The sequence below is a fragment of the Elgaria multicarinata genome, chromosome 1 (genome assembly GCF_023053635.1).
Source record: "Elgaria multicarinata webbii isolate HBS135686 ecotype San Diego chromosome 1, rElgMul1.1.pri, whole genome shotgun sequence".
NCBI classification, from domain to species: domain Eukaryota; kingdom Metazoa; phylum Chordata; class Lepidosauria; order Squamata; family Anguidae; genus Elgaria; species Elgaria multicarinata.
Window position 1 is genome coordinate 33,595,596 of NC_086171.1, and position 23,525 is coordinate 33,619,120.

General features: G+C 41.0%; 1 protein-coding gene across 5 annotated transcripts in view; it reads left to right on the plus strand.

The window, feature by feature from the left end:
• Positions 1-23,525, plus strand: part of DIP2C (disco interacting protein 2 homolog C) — a 371,845-nt gene that overhangs the window by 51,616 nt on the left and 296,704 nt on the right. For 2 of the 5 annotated variants that reach the window (XM_063125734.1, XM_063125751.1), the window contains exon 2: positions 16,000-16,062. The exons of the other annotated variants lie outside the window; for them this stretch is intronic. In XM_063125734.1, coding sequence (XP_062981804.1) covers positions 16,000-16,062 — 63 coding nt within the window. The remainder of the gene's footprint in view (positions 1-15,999; positions 16,063-23,525) is intronic. 5 annotated transcript variants of the gene reach the window in all.

Here is a 23,525-nt window from a genome sequence, read left to right on the forward strand (position 1 = left end):
AGAGTAAATAAACATACCTTCTGGAATCAGCGCACGAATATAGCACTGGGAATTTTTGGGGTTTGCCGCTGTTGGACAGAAGATCCGCAGTGCACATAATTTTCATTAAACGGATACAGCCAGCAACCTCCCTGCATTAGAGCTGCTGTAGGAACTTGTTTTGTTTGTAAAGGCAGTTTTCATCCCTGTTTATCATGTGCTGCCCTCGTGATCTCTGGCATGGATGATATGAATTTTTCCCATCCTTGTTAATCGCCACTCTAATGGCAGTCAGATTCTTTTTCCCGCTGGCATGGCATTTCACGACGCTGAGGCTTGTGCTGATAGATCTCTGGGCATTGTGTGTGCTTGTTCACAAACACGTGCAAGTAATCCAGGCCATAGCAGTGCAATTTTGAAATGGTTCCTTAACATTCTCTCTCTCTCTCTCTCTGCTGGGGAGAGAAGAATGGATGGCAGTGGTTGGTTGGAGGTAGAACTTCCCACTGTTCCTGTTTGGGTTTTGCTGATGGGAGCGTTTTGTAACAGGCGCTCAGGGAAAATGTGATTCCTTGTCAAGGAGAGGAAATTGCTAAGTATGAAATGATTAATTTCAATCTGGGTCAGTTTCTGGTGGTGCAGACTGTGGGCTAATTCTTACATTTTGTACTCGTACTCTCTCTCTCTATGTATGCGTATAGGTGGACTTGTTAAGTCAGCTGGCTAATGTGGATATTTTTGTGGTTTAAAATTGCATGTTTTTGTGATTTTAATTTTTTATATTGTTTTTAAATGTTTTTATCCTATGTAAACCACCCAGATAGCCTTGGTTATGGGGCAGTATACAAATGTAATAATAATAATAATAATAATAATAATAATAATATTTATGAAATGTTTTAAATGGATTTGGTAAACTTACAAAATCTAAATATCTGTGCTGAATTGTCTTCATTGTCTTTGTTTTTGTGATTGTCTTTGTGAGTCATTTTGGGCATATTTTTTTTCTATGGAAAAATGACAGATAAGTAAGCTTAATAATTCCAAGGAACACAACACCTGCACAAAACATCAGGTGTGCTATTTGCACAGAATAGGCATGTGGTTCTCCCTCCACATGCACACTTTGGAAAAGGTGGCATCATTTTCTCTTGGCTGCTGTGTCTTATGTTTTTTGTGTTTTGTTTTTGAAGACATAGACCTAATTCTACACATACTTCTCCTTCTCTCTTGGTTGGACGATTCTTGTTCGGAACCTGTGAACCTGTAGCACAGTGCCATTTATGACTGGCCACATTTCTCGAAAGTTGAAGGCAAAGGCTCCCAAGAGTTCAAACATCACAACAAGCCATGGTTTATACTATGCCAGACTTCATAAACCAGCCAAAAATCATTGGTTCTAGTTGTAGTTTATTGCTGGTGAAGAAACCATGGTTTGCTCGTAGGGATGGTCCAGACACGCTGGGGCTGTTCAGACAACACACTAAGCCATGGTTAGGCCACTAACCCTTTTGTAGCAAATGGTTAGTGAACGTGCTTAAACCATGTTTATGTAACCACCATGGTCACGAATGGTTCACATGGCACATTAAGCCATAATGTTTAGCTGAAAATGCTTAACCACCAGGGCTTAACATGTCATCTGAATAGATGACACACTGTAGTTTAGCATTATGTGTGAACCATGCCACTGAGTCATAGAATCATAGAATAGCAGAGTTAGAAGGGGCCTACAAGGCCATCGAGTCCAACCCCCTGCTCAATGCAGGAATCCACCCTAAAGTATTCCTGACAGAGGTTTGTCCAGCTGCCTCTTGAATGCCTCTAGTGTGGGAGAGCCCACAACCTCCCTAGGTAACTGATTCCATTGTCATACTGCTCTAACAGTCAGGAAGTTTTCCTGATGTCCAGCCGGAATCTGGCTTCCTGTAACTTGAGCCTGTTATTTCGTGTCCTGCACTCTGGGAGGATTGAGAAGAGATCCTGGCCCTCCTCTGTGTGACAACCTTTGAAGTATTTGAAGAGTGCTCTCATGTCTCCCCTCAATCTTCTCTTCTCCAGGCTAAACATGCCCAGTTCTTTCAGTCTCTCTTCATAGGGCTTTGTTTCCAGACCCCTGATTATCCTGGTTGCCCTCCTCTGAACACGCTCCAGCTTGTCTGAATCCTTCTAACCCAGAATCGCCAACAGAGAGTTCTCCAGGGTTTTCCAGCAGGATTTTTTCCAGCCCTACTTGGAAATGCTGGGGGTCAAATCTGGGACCTTCTCTAGTTGTACCTTCTGCTTGCTTTGCTCACTGCCTTTCATTGACTCTCATTAAAAGGGCACTACTGAAAGCATCTTATCACACAACAGAAATCTAAAGCTGTTGGATTTAAATAAATACTGCTACGAAGCCAAGCAAATCTTAAATCTGGCGTACTTTAATTCCCAGCTAAATCTCTCTATTTCTGCAGCTAATTACAAGAAGCTTTCCAAAATTATGCTTCCTAATATGCAAATGCACCTGTCCTAATTTGCTATCTTGTGATTTAGCCAAAAGAAAAAAGGAGCTGCATCGTGTTTACAAGAAAGTTATGTAAATTTTCAGGCCTGTTTCAGGCAATACAGTGGTGATTAGAAGACAATGTAGAAAATTCTGAGTGGTTGTGATTGAACTGGACATTCGTTTGTACAGAATTAGGGCATTTTCCACCTATAAACTGTAACTCAATTTGCAATGTAAATGTAAACATTACATAGGCTAGAGTACTCTTACTTTGGAATAGCCTTCTCTGCTTTCCGTCTTACATTTAAAATATTTACAAGTTCTCGGCTAAAAGGCATTATTGCCACTTGTGAAAATGCCTTCCTAGTTCTGAAGACAGTATACCCCCAGGGGAAGATGTCACGTATGATGGTTCTTGCATGGCAGAAGTGGTAAAAAGTAAGCATTCATGCAGATTGCTAGGGCTGTGGTTGTTCACAGAAAAAGAAAGAAAACATGTCTACTGGATCGTTCTATTGCAACAGCCACGTTTCTAGCACTATTGTTTGAATTCTAAACAGCTTGTTCGCACAGTAGACACTATTTTTAAAAAAATCCTCCAGATTGAGAACAAAAATACATTCTTTGCATTACTTGTGAAAGTGCTTGCAGATGAGGCAAGGGACAAACCAAACCAAAAAGCTCATTTGAACCTTTTCATGCATGATTTGTGCCATATGTAGAGGTTTCTGAAGTTGGATAGAATGCAGAAAAGCATTATATTGTAGCTGGTTTAGCTTTTGCTTTTTAACTTCAAGCATGGGAAATGCAAATACATACATACATACTGCTTCTATTTCAGTATCACTTCTGAAAATGGTTGGAATGATACATCTAAGAGTGCAAAGTTTGACAAACAACCGCCTTGTGGGACAGTGTGTGATAGCAAAGAGACACAGAAAATTCAAATAATGATCCACATTTAAAACACACTTGTGGGGATTGTGATGATAAGGCAATTTAACCTGTTCACAAGAACCTTCCTTGGCTGTGTTTGGACAACACAATAGTCAATGGTGAGTTAATAGTCAACTCTACACACGAGATGATTATAATCAATTGTGGTGTGGGTTAAGGCCAGCGTCGAGTTGACTATTACATAACGGTGTGTTTGCCACAGTCCCGCTCTCTCCCCCCCCCCACTCAGCCCTCCCACTGGTATCCCATCAGCCATTGTGAGTCCTGCTGGCTGAACTAGAGTGGCAGCTGCCGCTTTGGTCGCTCGTGCCAGGGGACTCCGTAGTCATAAAAAATAACCAACTGTGTGCAATGAAATAGTCAACAGTTCCTGACACACAACACAATAACCATTGATTATTTAACCCACCATTGGTTATCATATTGTCTGAACCCAGACCTTGCCTCACGTGGGGACTCCATTGTTTGGAGTCAGATGCTGTCTCTCGGGAGAGAGGATTGCGAAACTCCTCCTCCAGCACTTTTACTGGCTGGCAATGATGGCCTCTTTGCTAGCCCATTATGTGTTCTTCTCCCTTGTGCTCTATGTGTTATTTGAGGGATCATGACTTTTAGGAAAGCTAGAGCCTTAGAACTCATTTACCTACAGAATGAACTCCTTAAGAAGGTAGCCACTGTAGACCTCATTGATTCCATTGTTAGCATTCTAGGCATTGTTGACTTTATACTGTAGCTAAATTGCTCTTGTCTGTGGATGGTGAAGTGAATCAGAACAGTATGGTTTCAGTCTTCTGAATAATGAAGAGCTAGAGTGAGAACCTTACACTGCGTATTAATTTTTGTTGGGTAAATGTAATGAATAACCCGCAGCAAGCCTGTTCCTTTTTTAGATCAAGATCAGAAAGGACCAGCAGATGAACTCCCTGTAAATACTTCGTGGTTTATTGCGTGTAGAATTCCTTATTGGCACGTTTGGTAATCGGAACTCCGTGTTACAAACCAGAGGACAAGGGGTCAGAAGAACTCAGAACACCAACAAATAAGCCAAGCATTGATGTCTCCACATGGTCTGTAAAGGCACAGTCTCACGTGGAAAAACTCTTTTATGCAGTGGGGCTAAGGAATGCTGTGGTTACACTATATACTACTACTATAGGATTACTATTTGATTGCTATGAAGCAGTCTGTGGTATTGACAAAAGAGTATTAAGGAGGACAGAAAAACTGTTTAAAGTTCCTGAGGCTGCAGTCCTATGCATATTCATCTATACACACAGCAGTTAATTCAATGGGACTTACTTCTAAGTAGGCATGCACAGGATCACACTGTTAATAATCAGTGGTCAGACATGCCAAACACATCTACTGTTAAGGAAATTCCAAGTAAATGGCCCAGAATGGCAAGGAATTTTTAATGAAGAACCATTTTAACTATGATACTAATCTACCCCATAAGAACATAAGAAGTTCCATGCTGGATCAGACTGAGGGTCCATCTAGTCCACCACTCTGTTCACACAGGGACCAACAAGGAAGAACTGGTGCACACAGGCTTACTGCCTCGAATACTGGAGATAGCACACAACTGTCAGGGCTAGTGGACATTGATAGCCTTCTCCAGGAATTTATCCAACCCTCTTTTAAAGCCATCACTAGATCTTGTGGTAGTGAGTTCCATAATTTAACTATGCACTGTGTGAAGAAGTCCTTCCTTTTTTTTTGTTCTGAAACTTCCACCAATCAGCTTCATGGGATGGCCCCAGGTTCTAGTATTTTGAGAGAGGGGGAAAATGCCTCCCTATGCACATTCTCCACACCATGCATAATTTTGTACACCTCTATCATGTCTCTCCTTTTTTCCAAGCTGAACAATCCCAGTTGTTGTAACCTTCCCTCAGAGGGGAGATGCTCCAGCCCCTTAATCATTCTAGTTGCCCTTTTCTACACTTTTTCCAGCTCTATAATATCCTTTTTTAGGTGTGGTGACCAGAACTGTACACAGTATTCTAAATTTGGTCGTACCATAGATTTGTATAAAGGCAGTATGATACTGGCCGTTTTATTCTCAATTCCTTTTCTTATAATGTCTAACATGGAGTTTGCCTTCTTTACAGCGGCCACACACTAGGTTGACATTTTAATCGAGCTGTCCGCCACAAACCCAAGATCTCTTTTTTGTTTGGTCACTGCCAGCTGTGATCCCATTAGGTTATACTTGAAGTTGGGGTTTTTTTTGTCCCAACATGCATCACCTTACACTTACTTACTTTGAACCGCATCTGCCATTCGGATGCCCACTCTCCCACCTTGGGGAGATCCCTTTGGAGCTCTTCACAACGCCTTTGTGTTTTAACCACCTTAAATAATTTGGTGTCATCAGCAAACTTGGTCACTTCACTGCTCACTCCTAATTCCTGATCATTTATGAACAAGTTGAAAAGAATTGGTCCCTGTGAACCCCACAATTTACTTCCCTCCATCGGGAAAATTTACCATTTATTCCTACTCTCTGCTTTCTGTTGTTTAACTAGTTACTGATTCATAAGAAGACCTCTCCTCTTATTCCATAGGACCTCTCCTTATAACTGAAGAGAGCTGATAGCCTAGGTGTGTGTGTGTGTGTGTGTGTGTGTGTGTGTGTAAGAACGAATAGAAGCGTTTTGGAACAGACAGAAGCAGATCAAGAAAGAGGCAGAGGGTAGGCTTGGAACTCTAAAAGAGATTAACCAACAAAGATGCAAAAGACTACTGTAGACATAATGTTCTTGAACTGCATGTTTTCAACATAGGGAATGTAGTGTGGACCCATGCACTCTCCCCTCACTCCTCTCTTGTGTGTGAATTCCACCCTCCCACGGATTAGCATTATGTCTGCATTGGTGCTAACTATGGTTAATCAGATTTCACAAAACCACGATTTGCAAATCGACGTCCAATTAGAAAATGTTACTTTGGCTCTGAACTGTCTCTTGGTGACTATGTCATTGAGTAATTGAAGGCTAATTTTAGCTAAACATTTGCAGAGACATTATTTCTTCGGATAGATTCAATAAATGTTTACTTCCCCCAATGGGTTTTTTTTTTTTTTGGAAACAAATATGCCTTATTTCTGTTACTGTTAAGTTTCTGTAAAATGATAAATAAACCTAAGTTACACATAAGCCATTTAATTTAAATTGCATATGTGGAAGTTTCTCTTGTTTGCATTTTTAAAATTTCAATCCTAAACTACTTTGTTTTGCCTAGGTATTCCTGTAGTTTTCTTCTTTGAAAATGCTGGAATCAAATTATAATGCATCTCCAGCATCACTTAAGGCCTGCAAAAACAAACCATTAAAATAGTTGTGGGGAACATTACAACTCTCCAGGTATTGTTGAACTGTAAGTCTCATCAGCCCTAGTCAGAATAGGATGCTGGAAATTGTAGTCCAACACCATCTGGAGGGCCACATATTTCCCATCCCTGAATTTTTTTTTAAAGAAAGACTTGTGTCAGAAATCATTACACACTGTTTATCATAGCTATGCATTGTCTGATAATTTGGGTTGGCTTTCACTTACTGAGCAGGGGTGGATGGAAAAAGAGGAATTATAATTATGTTTAATTTGGCTTCCTGGTATGAACATTATACTAAAAAATCTATATTGACAGAGGGATGAAATTCTGGCTCAAGTGAGCTGATATCATGCCATTGTTAGTCTCAGATTTTTAAATCCATTTTATTCATATATGATAAAGCTAATTTGTATAAGTCACCAGGCAAGATATAATTCTAATTGAGACTGACAGGTTATGTTAATCATGAATTTGTTAAGAAGGATGTAGAAAGTATGAGATTTCAAGAGAAAGTAATGTAAACATTCTAATTATTTTTTGTTAGTTCATTTACAGCACAGTCCCATACATGTTACTCAAAGTCCCACTTGGACATTCAGACATATTGTCATGCCAGCAAATGCATTCCCTGTGTTTAGGGGGAAATTAGAAGTTTCCGATTTTGGTTTGTCATTTCATCTAAATGTAGCAAACTCTCCTGTTTCTCAGAAAACTCCAGCTTTCGATGGGAGGCAAATGACAAGGCTTGCTAAGTAATCCACAAAGCTTTTATTAAGCAACAAACATCTCTTCTACCTGAAGAGAGTCTAATCTCTTGGAAACTTCCCCTTAGGCAAAACTATGCAAACTAAGCAAGACAATTGTCCGCTCAAGAAAAATAGGAAGCAGATTGTGGCGCAATCCTACCAGAGTATGTCAGTACAATATTTAAGATGAAGTGCGGCTTATAACTGGTTCGTCCATAACATTAAATCATGGTTTATTTAACCCATAGTTTGTTGGCCTATCCAGGGTTGGTCTGTCAGACGATTGAATGAATCATTTTTTATTTTCTCAGTTCTTGGGTTGTTTCCTTTCTCCTTCATTCTCTCCCTCCCTGTATTCCAAGTACCTTTGTGGTGCTTTAGTACTGGCATGTAGAGCAGCCGGTGGTCCCCCCCCATTCTTGCTCTCTTCCTCTGTTGCCTGGCAACACAACCCATGAACAACCTATGGTTTTGGGTTCACACGTAACAACAACCCATGTTTTCGACAACCAAAGTTGACAACCCAACAACAAACAAAGGGTTTGCATTTGGATTCATATAGCCATTTGTTTCATGTTCTACGAAGTGCAATATAAATACCAGCAGCCATTACTTCAATTAAGCATAGATTTAAAAAGGCCAGTGAAGTTCTCGTCATTTCATTATTTTTTAGGAGTTATTTCTTATGGTAAGCCTGGAGATAAATGTGCTGCTAAAATAAGTGTTCTTTTTACAATCCCAAACTGAGTGCCCCTTCCTTTTAATGAAAATAGCTTTCATGCTATTTTATTACTGTCTCCCTTTATGAACCTCATTATTTGTTAAATTACTGCATTTTATGCTTGGCTCATTTTGCTATCTTTTTATGAATTAACTCATGAAATTGGACAGACATCTCTGCATCTCTTTGACCCTGCCTGGAAGAGTCCTCCAGTCTACCCTCTTGCAATAAAATAACATTCTCCCTGATAAGAGATTTCAGGACATATATACAGAGGCTGGGATCCAAAGAGCTACTTCAGGTGTGCCTCTGAAGGCTTGGAACATAGGAAGCTGCCTTATAGCAAGTCAGACATTGGTCCTTCTAGCTCAGTAATGACCATCTAATTTCACACCAATGTGTATGTGGGGGACTTCAGGCCCGCAGGACAAGTCTAGCCTTCCCCAGATGACTATGCCCCCATTTCACTGGTCACACCCCCTTTCCTCTGACTTCTGATTATTTAGTGGTTTTCCAACTTCTGCACAGTTTTTCCCATTCTAAAAGGTTGAAATGCCTCTCCTAAGGCTTAGTTGCTGGCAGTAAAAGCCTTGAAGGAAAAATATGCTGGTATTTTGGCTCCATCCCATTGCCTTTGGCCATGTCTGTCACTGGAATGCATCTCTAAAGAGCTTCTACAGAATTGAACTACGCCTTCAGACTGAGAGAAGTTCCCCGCTCTTGGTCTACACTGACTGACGGCCTCACCAGGGTTTCAGACAGGGTCTTTCCCCAGCCCCAGCTGGGGAAATTGGGAGAAATCCACAATGGAATCAATGAGCTCAGTTTTCTATGAATCCAAAAAACAAAAAATCAGTTGAACAGCTTTTCCTGTGTGGCATTGATTTTGCAGACTTGCAGACCATTTTTTAAAAAATACTTTCCAGAATTTCATGCAAATTTAGTCGTAGAAAAATATATAAAATTAGAAAAACATCCCAAAGAGCTTATCTCCCCCCATTGGCTAAAGCATTAAAATGTGAATTTTGGGGGATTGGTGCATTTTTGCCAAGAGCAAATTAGTGTTCTTTTGCAAGGGGGATTTATGCAAATGCGAATTTGCGCAAATTTGGGAAATGGAAAATTTCGTCAATGAGTGGACAAAAGAACGAAAGCATCTGACAATCTGCAAAATGCAGACAGAAGGGATTTTACAAAATCTGTACATCCCTAGCTCCAGCTAGAATGATGGATTGAATCTTTTGCACATAAAGCATGTGCTCTACCACTGAGCTATGGCTTCTCCAAATGCAGCTATGTTTGCTTCATGCTTGGTGACAGTTGGGAATGAGGATTAATCAGCCCTGCAGCTCATTCAGAAGAGGCAAGATCAGAGCAGTAGATCTCATAGAGATGTGGGAGGCAGCCTTGTCTATTGGAGGGTAACTATTTTGGTCTCCTGGGAACTTTTAATTATTTATTTTCACACAACATGCCAACCATTCTCTCCTGATGCATAACTTTGTCCGACCGCATAATTTAGGTATAACTGCTCTAATATAATATGAGTGGGAAACTGCACGGTGTAGTAGTGAGAGCATCAGGCTAGAAGTAGGGAGACCCAGGTTCAAATCCCCACTCGGTCATGAAACTCGCTGGGGGACTTTGGGTCAGTCACTCTGTTGGCTAAACTTACCTCACGGGCTTGTTATGAGGACCATGATCACCATAAAGGAAAAGCAGAATATACATTTTTTTAAATGAAATTGTAGAGTGCAACTATTTGATTAGAATGTTGGTACCAGAGTAAAGGTATTGAGTTTTAGAAGCTTGTCTAATGTAAAATCTTACAGGTGTAGGTAGCATATGAGCAGGCATCAGCGGTAGACCTTATGAGGGTGATGGGATCCTTAGCAGCTATCAAAGGACATTGGGCCTATGTAGTAGAGCTGTGAAACATTCAAGTAAATATACGTCATCCTACTCATACACACACCACCAGCTTGTTTTTACTTTGACAGCTCTTTCTGCAACTGTGTATTGTTCTTTAGCCCTTATAATGGCCTGAGGTATGCTATTGTTCTTTTAAGCTTTCCCTGGTCATACTGACATTTGTCAACAAGGAAGTCTCCTTTATTATCTCTTCACTCTGAAACAATTCGACAAGAGAATGCCTATCATGCTTTTATCTTTTTAAACTGCTAACCTATGAATATTCTGCCCATTTGCTTCCTCTAGGAAACCAGAGCACAATAATGGTTTATTTATTCCTCTGAAGATAAGACGCTCCAGATGTTTCCAGAAACAGGGCTAGAAATAAATTTGTGTCAATTAACACATTTTTGAGTGTGTTACCGTATATTATTATTATTATTATTATTATTATTATTATTATTATTGAGAATAATATCACATCTGACAGTGGAAGCCTCTTCATGTCTACTCAGCAGTAAGCACTACTGAGTACTATGGAACATTCTTCCATGTAAGTGTGTGTAAAGGATTTAAGCCTAAAATAAAGATCAACAGTAACACACACACACACGCACCAAATGTGTACCTGAGATAGTGTTTTCCTGCATTTAATAAGTATGTCTTATCTTTCTCATTTTCCCTAACAATTGTGAGATGGCTCACAAGAGGAGTGATCATGGTCATAGCAATACAAGACAGTTCGGAAACTTCAGTTGGTTCTCATAACTGAAACAGACTTGGTTCGCACGATCACTGCAGCCCACTGTGGCTTATTTATGCCCAGACAAGGTTGCCTATTCAAGTCTCAGATGTGGCTTGCACTTCTAAAGCTGCTGCCTCTCACCTTGCTCCCTAAACTCATCAATTGGTTGCTCAGCACCCAACTGAGCTGGTAACAGAATGCCAGTTCACACTTTTTGTGAGCCTCCCAGAGAGCTTCGGCTATTGGGTGGTATAAAAATGTAATAAATAAATAGACACAGCTTAACTGGTGGCTCCTTCACCTGTGGTACAACATTGTACATGTTTACTTGGAAGTGAGGCCCACTTTCTTCAGTGGGAAAAATCTTGCCATCCGCTTCTCAATTCAAACATCTGCCTGGTTGATACTTGGAAGCCCTGACACATAAATTACCACTACTACTCTGTACTTTTGGGCACGCTCTCATTATCATTTTAATTCATTCCTATTTGCTTTAACAATCACTTTGTTAACAGTCATTTTGTCCATCGTTTCATTTTGGCCAGCGTTCCCCATATTACCTGCAGCAACCTTATGTATAGTTATAGAAATTGGTTTCCCAGCTATAAATTAATCCATGCTTTAAAAATTCTAGATGAATTATCCTTGAGTCTTTTCACTTTCATTTCTTCTATTCACATAAAACCACACCCACTTTATGTATGTAATTTATTTCATTTATATCCCACCTTTTTTTCTTCTTGCAAGGGACCTAAGGCTGCTTATTTGGTGCTCCTCGTCTTCATTTTATCCTCACAACAACCCTGTGAGTTAGATTAGGCTGAGAGTCAGTGACTGTCTCAAAGTTATCCAGTGAGCTTCATGGCTAAGTAGGGACTAGAACCTGGATCTCCAGAGTTCCAGTCCAACCACTAAACTACACAGTGGTTTTGGTATGTACTTTATTAATGTGGACTACCTACCATGCCATTGTCCTTTACTTGGGCTTGATCTGTGCATTAATCTAATGAGAAAGAAATCTTGAACAAGGAGTGGATGATAACAGCCAAGTGGTGGCTATTCCGTCAAACACGACTGGTTTGTTGAAGGACTTCAAACCCAAACTTTTGCTCTGATTGGTTTGGAAAACTGTAACAAAAGGCTTAAGTGACATCCTTCCAGGAGCCTGGCATTGCGAATAGGACATTTACATTTTCTTTACAAAGTGAAGGATTAAACCAATCAACATCAGGACGTACAGCAGGAATGATGGAGTTTTGATGCTTAGTCATGTAGATTGTGCAGAACATAGCTATAAACTTCTAATCAGTCTTGGTTTGTGAATGAAAATACTACAGTTCATTAGATACTCATCCAGGTTGGTATGCATAAGGGCACTGTAAACATAATAGATCTACAAATGAATTGCTTAATTTTAAGTTTCAGCAGCCTAGTTAGGTGTCTATAGAGGAACTATGCAAACATTACAGCCCTTAACACTGCCATTGAAGCAATCATTCCATCTACCCTGCTGTAGGTTTCTTCCATACAAACATTAAGGCAGCCATCATATTCACACTTATCTGGAAGAAAGCCCCAATCAACTCAGCGGGGCTTGCTTTTGAGTCTCAAGATTCATTGTGGAGAGAATCTCAGCAAGATATTTATATATAAAAACTGACCCCTGAAGAAAGCTGAAAGTCATAGGGTTATTTCTTGGAATAAAACCACATACTGTATATATTTTTAAACATCTTGAGAGTTTTGTCTCTTTATTCCATTGGATCATTTTGGATCCAGTTTTATTTACTCGAAGGAGGACACCTTTGCACAGGTGAGAATTTTCATTCCACCAACTGTTTAGGTCAGCCTTCCTCAGCCTGGTTCTCTCCATCCTGGCTGGGATAATGGGATTTATAGCCCAACACAATTGAAGGACACCAGGTTAGGAAAGCCTATCCTAAACCCCTGATTCCTTTGTCTTATTTTTCTGTACATCTAAAACAGATTATTCCATATTCTTGTATTTTTCTTCCTCATCCCTACGCCAGGTTGCTCACCCTCTACACACACACATCTATCTATCTATCTATCTATCTATCTATCTATCTATCTATCTATCTATCCTCTAACTGAACCTTATCTCCTGCAGTTACATAAAACTGCTTTACCATAACGTTATAATCAACAACACCGTAAAATGAGTGTGACAAAGAGTTAAACTCTACCTATACCAAACTGTTTAGCTTCCTATTTCTATGCACTGAATTGCTTCATGCTAATATTTTAAGTGTGTGTGTGTGTGTGTGTGAGAGAGAGAGAGAGAGAGAGAGAGAGAGAGAGAGAGAGAATCATTAACTACTAAGTTCTAGTTTAAACCCAGCTATCTAATAATACAGTTCTGAAAATAAACCTTGTGTCTTTTATAAGCATATGCCACCTATGTGTGCATCTTTGTTAGATGTAACTGCTTCTGTGGTTGTTACTGAGAGAATAACCTCTCTGTTTATTACATACCTGAAGTGAAATTTTGTAACTCTAGGAAATCCTGTTGCTGATCATAGTGTACTCTTTGATAGAATATTCATTCAGCCACATGGGGAATGTTGTGAAGGTGGGGAAACATAACATGACTAAAGTAATTTTTTAAAGACATTTTGGCAACCTGCCCAGGAATCCCATTGATTTCAGGGGTTTGTGGAGTTGTCATGTTCATTTAATGCGGGGGTGGGGTGTGCAGTTTTAGACCCCTTGTAAGCCAGATGCCATCACGGGGCATGACCATGGCCGATAAGTCATAAGAACATAAGAAGAGCCATGCTGGATCAGACCAAGGGTGCATGTAGTGCAGCATTCTGTTCACACATGGGAAACCCACAATCAGGACATGAGTGCAACAGCACCCTTCAGTCCATGTTCTCCAGCAGCTGGTGTATATAGGCTTACAGCCTCTTATTACTGGAGGAAGCTGCTGATAGCCTTCTGCAGGAATTTGTCTAAACCTCTTTTAAAGCCATCCAAATTGGTGACCATCACTGCATCTAGATAGAGACTCGTAGCCACTGTTAGCCTTCTCCTCCAGGAATTTGTCTCCGGCTAGCATGGCCAATGGTCAGGAATGCAGGCAGTTGAAGTCCGAAATATCTGGAGGGAACCAGTTTGGGGCAGGCCACTCTAAGCCAATGCCAGAACATCTCTGCTTGGCCAGGACTACTAGAGCATTCCAAACAGTTGTTGGGGCACCCTCCATTCCACTGTCACTAATTATTTGTTCTATTTTATCCTGAGAAACATATGTACCGTATTTCTTCGATTGTAAAACGCCATTGATTGTAAGACGCACACTAATTTCAGTACCACCAACAGAAAAAAAAACCCTAAGACACACCTGCGATTCTAAGACGCACCCCATTTTTAGAGATGTTTATATGGGGAAAAAAGTGCGTCTTAGAATCGAAGAAATAGGGTATTTGAATGACATATATGTCTGCTCTGACATGCTTTCTAGGGATAATCACCTGAAAAAGTATTAATTACAAATTTACTTATGTAATGGAACGTTTTCTGCAGAAAAGTAAAGTACTAAAAAAAGTAAAGCACAATCAGGACACCTTAAAATTCTTAGTTTAAACTTCATCTGGGTAGGCCTACAGGAAGAGACTAGTCTTTATAGCTGCCTTAAACTCAGAGAGAGTGTTAAGTTGAGGAATCTCCTCCTGCAGGCCATCCCACAGCCTGGGGGCGGCAGAAGAAAAGGTCATCTAGGTAACAGTTGTCAACCTAGTTTTGGCTGACTGGAGTAAGTTCTCGCCAGAAGAACTTACTGTATGGGAGAAGGCGATCCTGGAGGACCCAAACCATGTAGGGCTTTAACGGTAATAACTAGGGCTGTTCACGGACCCCCTGAACCGCTTCATGGCCCGATCTGGAACTTCCGGATCGGGCCCAAACCGCTTCGGTCCAATCTGCCCGTTCCCATTCCACTCTGCAGAGCGAGATACAGAGGGGCGGATCGGGATTTTGCCCCCACTTCCCTACTTACTTGCCTCCGTGGTGGATGGCGGAAGCAGGTAAGTGGAGAAGGGGGGACAAAATGGGGGCCGATAAGCCCAACTCCCCCCTCCCCCACTTAACTGTGTCCGGTGCTCCGGATCGAAGTGAACCGCTTCGCCTCGATCCGCAGTCGCCACCCCCGACCCAATCCGTCTCCGCCTTTGTTGGCGGCAAATCAGGCTACTCCGCTATCGCTTTTCCGAAGCGAAGCGGAGCACAGCCCTAGTAATAACCAGAACTTTATGCTTCGCCTGGAAACTAATTGACAGCCAGCTTAAATCGCACATGCTTGTATATTTCTGCTCCACTTATTGGGAATAGGATGTTGCCATAACAGTCTTCCCTATCCTGTAGCCTTCCAGATCTATTGGCCTGCAACTTGGAGTAGCAGTCTTAACACATCGAGAGAGTACCAGGTTGGGAAGACTGTCATGACAGGTAGCATTAACCTTAGGTAGCATTAATCATAGTTGCTTTGCATCAGCACCATAAGACTAGGCTGCATATGTGTTTAGGATTATGGCCAAAGGCAAATCTGAGTGTAGCACACAGTGCATTGTTTTCTTCATGTTTGTTGTTTCTGAACTCTTTTTGATGTTTTTGATTTCATTTTCCATTATTAATGTTTACCTTGTACAAACTTTTTTTAACTAATTGTTTTTCTCAAGTCATTAAACCATAGGCTCTGGAAACAGCTTTAGCATTCCGGCTTGGTTTCCCTGCATAAACGCGTTTACTTTGATATGCAAATTTGTATAATTTTGTTTTACTGTTGAAGTCCCCAAAGCATGATATTTGAATGTGTAATTACTGGCAGGCCCCAGATGTACCTAGACCACTTTATGTGCCGTATATAAATTTTAAGGCATGCTGTTTTCTTTATAGAAGGTCTTGGTTAGTGCTCTTAGCTGCGCTCATTTCCCCCCTCTGCAAAGTGCTGAGCTTTCTTTGTGCTATCTACTCTTGTGGATATTTCTAAGCATATACCACTGCCTATGAGTATTAACTGAGTATGTGTTCCCCTCTATCTTAAAAACCCTAAGACTAATACCCTGGGCTTTGTTTTCCCTAAACATGCTACAGATCTAACACAAGACCTTACTTTTCCTGGCCACCTCCTGATGATGACACAGCCGGCTTTTTCTTGTGAGTGAGTTCTTGATAATCCTGTGCTATGAGTAATTATTCTCATTCTCTCTCTCTCTCTCTCTCTCTCTCTCTCTCTCTTTCTCTTTGTGTGTGTGCGTGTGTGTTTGTTTTATTGCCTCCTTCCTTTTGTGACTTCCTTCTAAAGAGGCACACATACAGTTAAGGCTGCAGGAGCCCTGCCCTCTTTTGTACCTAGTCAAGAAGGCAGGGCCCCTGCAGCTTTAACTGTTGTGATGAAGAGGGACTTTCACCAGGTGCTGCGTGCCTACAAATGACACCTGCTGAAATTCCCTTTTCTATACAACAGTTAAAGATACAGGAGCCCGGTCCTCATTTTTATATGGTCACCCTAGGAGGAACCTTCTTGTATCCCAGGGAAAAACCTTCCTCCTTCTTCCCTGACAGTTGTGAAAATTCATCCCCCCCTTTTGTCTTCTATAGTTCCAGAGTGAGTCAACACCACCACCATCACCTTATCCAGGGAAAAACCCAGAAAAACAGCCCAGGGAAGGGGGGTTGAAAACTAAAAAAATAAGAACATTTTAAAGAGATTTTTGGAATATTTGGGGGGAAATGGGTCTTTACGAATTTCATTTCCCTCTCCCCAGGTTTTTCCAAGCTGTTACTTCTCTAATCCAGTGCAAATAAAGTGTTCCAAATTCAGAGGGCATTCATTCTCAACCCTCCTCCCCATTTGAAATGACTGACAAGCTAAGGCTGGAACTTTATTTTAGTGTCTCTGTGGCCATCTTCTTCTCCCTCTCCGTTTTCTTTGATTTGGGAAAGTTGGTCATCATCGCATAGTTCAAAATTGCCTGGGGGCGGCGGGCAACGGCAGTGCGTTCAGATGTGATTCAAAATTGTGTATTCTTTCCAAGGATTAAAACACACAAACACACACACACACACACACAGTGAAAATGTTTGTTCATGCATTGGAGGTAAACCCTGCTGTTATAGCAATAGCATGGTGATAGTCTTGACTGCTGCTATTTATGATACAGGTCTGTCAGCCCCTCCACCCCTCCAGGGGTTGGTTGGTTGGTAAAAATAACCAGTAGATGATACATTATGAGAGCATAGCCTCCACAACAGTTTTCTGCAACCTGGTGCCTTCCAGATTGTTGGACTACAACTCCCAGCAGTGGACACTTGCTGGGGATCCTGGGAGTTGTGATTCAAGACATCTGGAGGGCACCAGGATGGGGAACACTGTTCTCTAGAATTCTCCTTTTAAATATTCATGGTGCCTTTTTAATGCATAATTATAGAATCATAGAACAGTAGTGTTGGAAGGGGCCTACAAGGCCATTGAGTCCAACCCACTGCTCAATGCAGGAGCCCTATCCAAGTCTATTTCAATAATATTTTAATTTACTCTAGAATAAAGCATTTGGATTATTTTTTTAAAAATGATTTCCCTCCTTTAGTACAACACCACTGATAGCTCTGGTCCAGTACTACTCCTGAAGTAATTCAGACGGAGATGGCCTTGCTATGGGACTCTTGTGTCTGTTATTTTTGTCTGTTATTTTCAGCATTGCCTTAGGGACCATGTGAATGTGCGCTGGGGACCACACTTTGCGAATTACAACCTTCCTGTTCTGCTTTAAAAGAAATACATCCATTGTGAGGCTCCATCGTTTTGCACTCCTTTCCTACAGCATCTCAATACATTCATTTCCTTATTCATAAATAATTCAGACAGGTCTCCGTCTTGTGAGATATTTTTATTGTCAACAAATTGTCCTACCATGTTTTTCTTAATGCAGATTTACAGCTTTGTAAATGTCATGGGTTTTTTGGAGGGGGGTGGTTCTGCTCAACTTCATCCCCTGAAGCCCTGCTGCAAAACCTTCACTTTAGTAGGGTTTGTACATGAACCCTAGGACAGCCCCCATCCAGATGAATGGAGGAAATACATCCATGATGTTTGGTTGATTACAAAAATTAAAGAAGGCTTATCTGCGGTTAACATCATTGCCTGTAGGTGAAAATATGGTGTTACTTCATATGCAGTTATTGCAAATATGAATACATAATATGGGCAGTATCCAACAGTGACATTCCGCAAACTCAAATAGTGCTAGCGGAGCTCCGCTGATCCTTTCCGTTGCACTAGTGGTTCCCCATTGTTCAACCGATTGTACTACGGGTTGCACAATGCGTTGGACAATGGGGGCAAGCATTGTGTAAGTGGTTGCACAAGTTGACTGCACAACACATTGCACAACAGGTTGCACAGGAGTTATGCAAAACCGCTTGCACAACTATGCTTGTGTAAACAGAACTTGAGTTGCATTCTTCTCTTGCGCATAGTTCAGAACCTAGTTTCCACTAACGCAACGTCATTTGTGCTAATGGAATGACACAGTTGGATACTGCCCATTGATTCAACTGTTGTCTTACAGATGACCTGGATCATAGAACTTTCCCCCTTATTATAAATGTAGACATAGGAAGACTGTGCAGTTCTGAGTCACTGTTAAGGGTGTTGAAATTGGAACCAAGAATTTTTTTTGCTTGTTTGCAAATAATGTTTCCCCTTTTTTTCTTTTTGGCCTCTTTGAAAAATTGTTTTGATTTCTTAGAGCACACTTTCTTGTACTGTTTACAAATTTCTTTCCCTCTGTAGCAGTGTGTATATATGTATGTATCTGCCAACTCAGGATAACGCTTCATGCAGCTGATGAAATAGGCTTTACTCCACAAAAGCTTGTGCTACAATAAATCTGTTAGTATTTAAGATGCCACAAGATTCTTTGATGTCTTTGCGGAAGCAGATTCTTCTTCCTGGTCTCTGTGCATCACACGTAGAGGACATCACTATAGGAAACACAAGTATTGTGACTATAGCTATTACAATGTATTTGGATCAGTCTCTAAATCAAAGAACTTTCCCTGATTCAAAGATTAGTTTTAAGATACAGCATGTTAATCAGAACTGATAGAAACGTTTGGAGTATTTCAAATTGTACAGTTGCAAATTTAATTGTTTTCAATATACAAAGTTTGCACTTGACTCAATGAGTTTTACATTCAAATGTGTACTTAAGTTGTGGCATTTGTTCAGAGTGTTCACATTTTAAATTTGATAACTCCAAGTGCCAAACATCCCTACGTACTTACATGCCTTAATTTAAAAACAAATTGCAGAGTACCCCAATGAAAAGGTTTGTGAATGTCAGATTTTGAAACTGAAATGTTTGAATCTAACATTCAGACAGAAATTTATCTCAGTAAATACAGTTCAACACTTACAGAAATTATCTACAGGCAGCTTCCGATGTTACACGAAAATGCCAAAACAGGAAGTTCCTGTTCTGGTACTTCTGTGTAATTTACAAAGGAATAAATTGAAGGGAGTTCCCTCCCATTTGGCATCATGAAACTAAGAACCTTGGTGAGTTAAGTACCACCCCCTTACTCCTTATAATCACCAAGACCGTTGTTCTGGAGGGGTGGGAGTGTACAGTTTTTAAGCCAGCAAGTAAAACAGTTTGCACAAAGCACTTTTTGCAGGGAGTCAGTTGATCAAAAGGAGCCAATCACTTCCCATGTCCTCCTGTATAAACCCCAGATTTGTATAGTTTATGGAGCAACAGTATGAGCAGCAGTTCAGCTAAGGAAAGCACGGTGTTCCTCAGTGCCTCTCAGACATCCCTTGTGTGCCTGCCTGCTTGTTTATCCTGCCCTCTTAAACTGCTTGAGTAGTCTTCCTTGTCCAACTTAGTCCCTGACATTTCTCTTAAGCCTCATTACTCAGTATTTTTAATTTTATTTCCACGAGCACATAAAAAGAGCCATGTTGGATCAGACCAAGGATCCATCTAGTCCAGACGCCTCTTCATACAGTGGCCAACCAACTGTTGACCAGGAACTCACAAGCAGGAGACAGGTGCAACAGCACCCTCCTGTCCATATTCCCCAGCAACTGGTGTATGTAGGCTTACATTTTATTCATAATGTGCAGGACAATCCTATGCATGTTTACTCAGATATGAGTACCTTGGTCTTCAATGGGGCTTATTATGTAGTAAGTTGAATAGGAATGTAGTATGAATTTAGGATTATAATTTTCATTTTCATGCTCGTCTACATGATGACATTATTGATGGTCACAACAGAATGCTAATGTGACTCAGGCATTCATTTGGCATCTAGTACCTTTAATTTTAAGACCATACATACCTTGAGCAAAGGAGAAAAGAGAAAGACCAGAAACTAAATCACAAGTTGGAGAGAGGTGGGGGAAGCCTCTTGAAACACTTGCAGGAAAAAGGACCAGTGGTTGAAAAGGAAATTAGATTTCTCTGACCCTTGGGCAGGAAATGATAAAACAAAACCAGTGACAGAAAATTGCATGTAGAAGCTATCAGAGGTATAATCATAGGTACTGACTTTGCGGGGTCAACAGGAAAGGCAGCTGTCGGTCAAGGTCAAAGATTCAAAGAATTGATGTCTGCAGCTACATTAATCCCAGAAAACCAAGCTGGTGTGCCTGGATCACAAATTACCATTGGCAGATAAGGATTTCAGACGGTGTATGTGCTTGGTCCTGGCAAAATACTTTAGGCTCTGTAAGCGGCCCAGAGAAGTAAAAGCTACCTGCCTGCCTTTTGCAGCATGTGAGGCAACTAAATGAAATGTCAGTCAGGTTAGACTAGAGCGGCCTCCCCCAGTCTGGTCCCCTCCAGGTATGATGGACTGCAACTCCCGTGCTGGCTGGGAATCATGGGAGTTGCTGTCGCATAAGCCTGGGTTAGGGATTTGGCTGAAAGGAGACCAGCATGGCCTTGCAGTGCCACAAAGCCATCTGCACATATGAGGCAAGATCCTATGCACAGCTGAGTGTGCCTTTGAAGTTTTTAATACAGTCACTTGAATGGGGCGGCACAGGCAAACTACTTTAAAGTTGGCTCGTTTGTTCAGCCATGCTCGCAGCTGCAGAAGAAATTTCAGGCTACTCTGGATAGGCTTCTGGTTCTATATTAAATTGCAGTCGTAGTGGCCATGTTGGCCCCAAAAGCCCACAAAATCGAACAAGTGGTTAACTAGTAGAATAACTAGCGTTAGTTTACTGGATTAACTGGTGTTCATACGTTGGAAAATTTGAATGAATCAGAATATTTGAATGGATCAGAAACAGTCTGGAAACTTTCAACTGGTACAAAACAGGGCAACACGTTTACTAACAGGGACTGGCCAACGAGACCACATCATGGCAGTCCTTTTCCAGCTTCACTGGCTGCCAGTCCAGATTTGGGCCCGATTCAAAGTGCTGGTATTAACATTCAAAGCCCTAAACAGCTTGGGGCCAGGCTGTCTGAAGGAACACCTCCTCCCATAGGTGTCTGCCCTGACCCTAAGATCATCCTCAGGGGAACTTCTCTGTGAGCCCCTGCCAAAGGAAGTGAGGCAGGTGGCTACCAGGAGGAGAGCCTTCTCTGCTGTGGCACCCCAGCTGTGGAATGAGCTCCCTAAAGAGGTTCGCCTGGTACCTACACTATACTCTTTTAGATGCCAGGTGAAGACCTTTTTATTTTCTCAGCTTTTTAACAGTCTATCAACTTAATTTTAACTTTTCTGTTTTAAATTTGTATTTTAAATCTGTATTAATTTCTGCATTGCTGCTTGATTTTACCCTCGTTGTGTTTTTATATTGTATTTTATATTATGCTTTTATACTGTTTGTTTTATATGTTGAATGGTTTTTATGGTTTTAATTTTTATAAACCGCCCAGAGAGCTTTGGCTATTGAGCGGTATGAAAATACAATAAATAAATAAATAAATAAATATTTCTTCAAATGTGAAATCAGCGGGATAGGTTAGTCATTGTCAATAGGAACTAAGCACTAGTCATAACCACTTTGTCCCATTAATTTCAGTGGGACCTAAGTGCAAGTTAAACTTTCATCCTGTGCAGATGAACATAAGCCCCACGGAACACAGTGTGGGACTTTCTTGTGAGTGGATATGCAATGTATGTCTGGATCCGACCAAATGTTTACAAAACAAACAGCATTGTACAAGGGTACTGGTGTACATGTCTGTGCCTGTACTTTGCAATCTGTGGACAACTTCACATGTTACAGCTCCTTCATTTCCACAGTCCTTATATTTGTGACTTTCCGTAATATTGGAAACACTTCTCCAGGAGGTGCAATTAGCCATGGATCCCAGAGGCTGCTTTCCCGTGTGAAATAATGACTTCCAGGTATAATGAAAGGGTATCTTTATGTCTGACACAACAGAACAGTGCTCAAATATTTTTCATATGTTGTTTTTCATTAGGTTTGGGTACAGAACAGTTCAATGTAAGCTTAGTTTCTGACAGGTTTTTCCCTCCGTTCTCTGCTCCCCTTTTTCAGTCATGTCTCCTCAGGGCGGCTTCTTCTTCTTCTTCTTCTTCTTCTTCTTCTTCTTCTTCTTCTTCTTCTTCTTCTTCTTCTTCTTCGCTTTTCTCCTCCTCCTAATACGTGGAAAGATAAATCCTTCATGTGTCCTTAGCACATAGATGATGTATTTTCTGAACTATTATTTGTGAAGAGATACACCTCCTTGTCTGGGGGGCCGGGGGGGGGGAGCGGCACTGGACTCTTGATTCAACTTGGTGATCCCAGAGCTGAAGACTTTCATCCTGCTTTATTCCACACCAATTCCCTGCCCTCTGTACTCAGTAGCAAACTGTAATGGGTCTGTATATAATCTAAATCCAGTGTTAACCACGCAAGAAGCAAACATCAAGACCTGTCCACTAAAAAATGGGAATGCATTGCATTTATTGTCTTATGCCTGAGATGGCTCATGCCTTTCCCATACTCAGAAACGAGCAACCAACATTTACGTTTTATGGATCTGAGTAATAAAGTTAGCTTTGTTACAGGAGAGTGTCTCCCTTCAGTGCAAAGCAGTCATTAGGACACTGCATTCAATATTGCTCACTCATATGACTTTGATGTTGTCAATTGTTTTACAGCCTCAAGGCCCTATTATACACAGTTGAATAGTCAAGCATTTAAAATGATTTGGGATGGGGGTGGGGAAGACAAAGGCCTAGCAGTCATTGAATCTTGCAGTGTTGTGTTCAAAATGCTATGAGCCTAGCGCTTCCACTCAGCGCAGTGAAGAAATGTGGACGGTCATTTTATCTTAGCCAGGGGCTGGTGGGAATCTGTGATAAAGCCTCATTAGCAGCCCATATAGTTCATCCTTTATCTAAACTTGGTGGTAAATGTGCCATCTGCTTGTGTAAAACTAGAGGATAGCCAACCTTCAGTTCAAAGGCTACCTGTAGATTAATCAGCCAACTGATACTTTGTCAGAGCCCTCACTCAGACTGTTGTTTTGGGTGTTAGATCAGTAGTTATAACATTTTCAAACCTGGGACCCAACTTTAGGCTGAACATGCTTTTTGGGATCCGCTTCTTAATTTTTCACCAAATATTTGCATGTTGT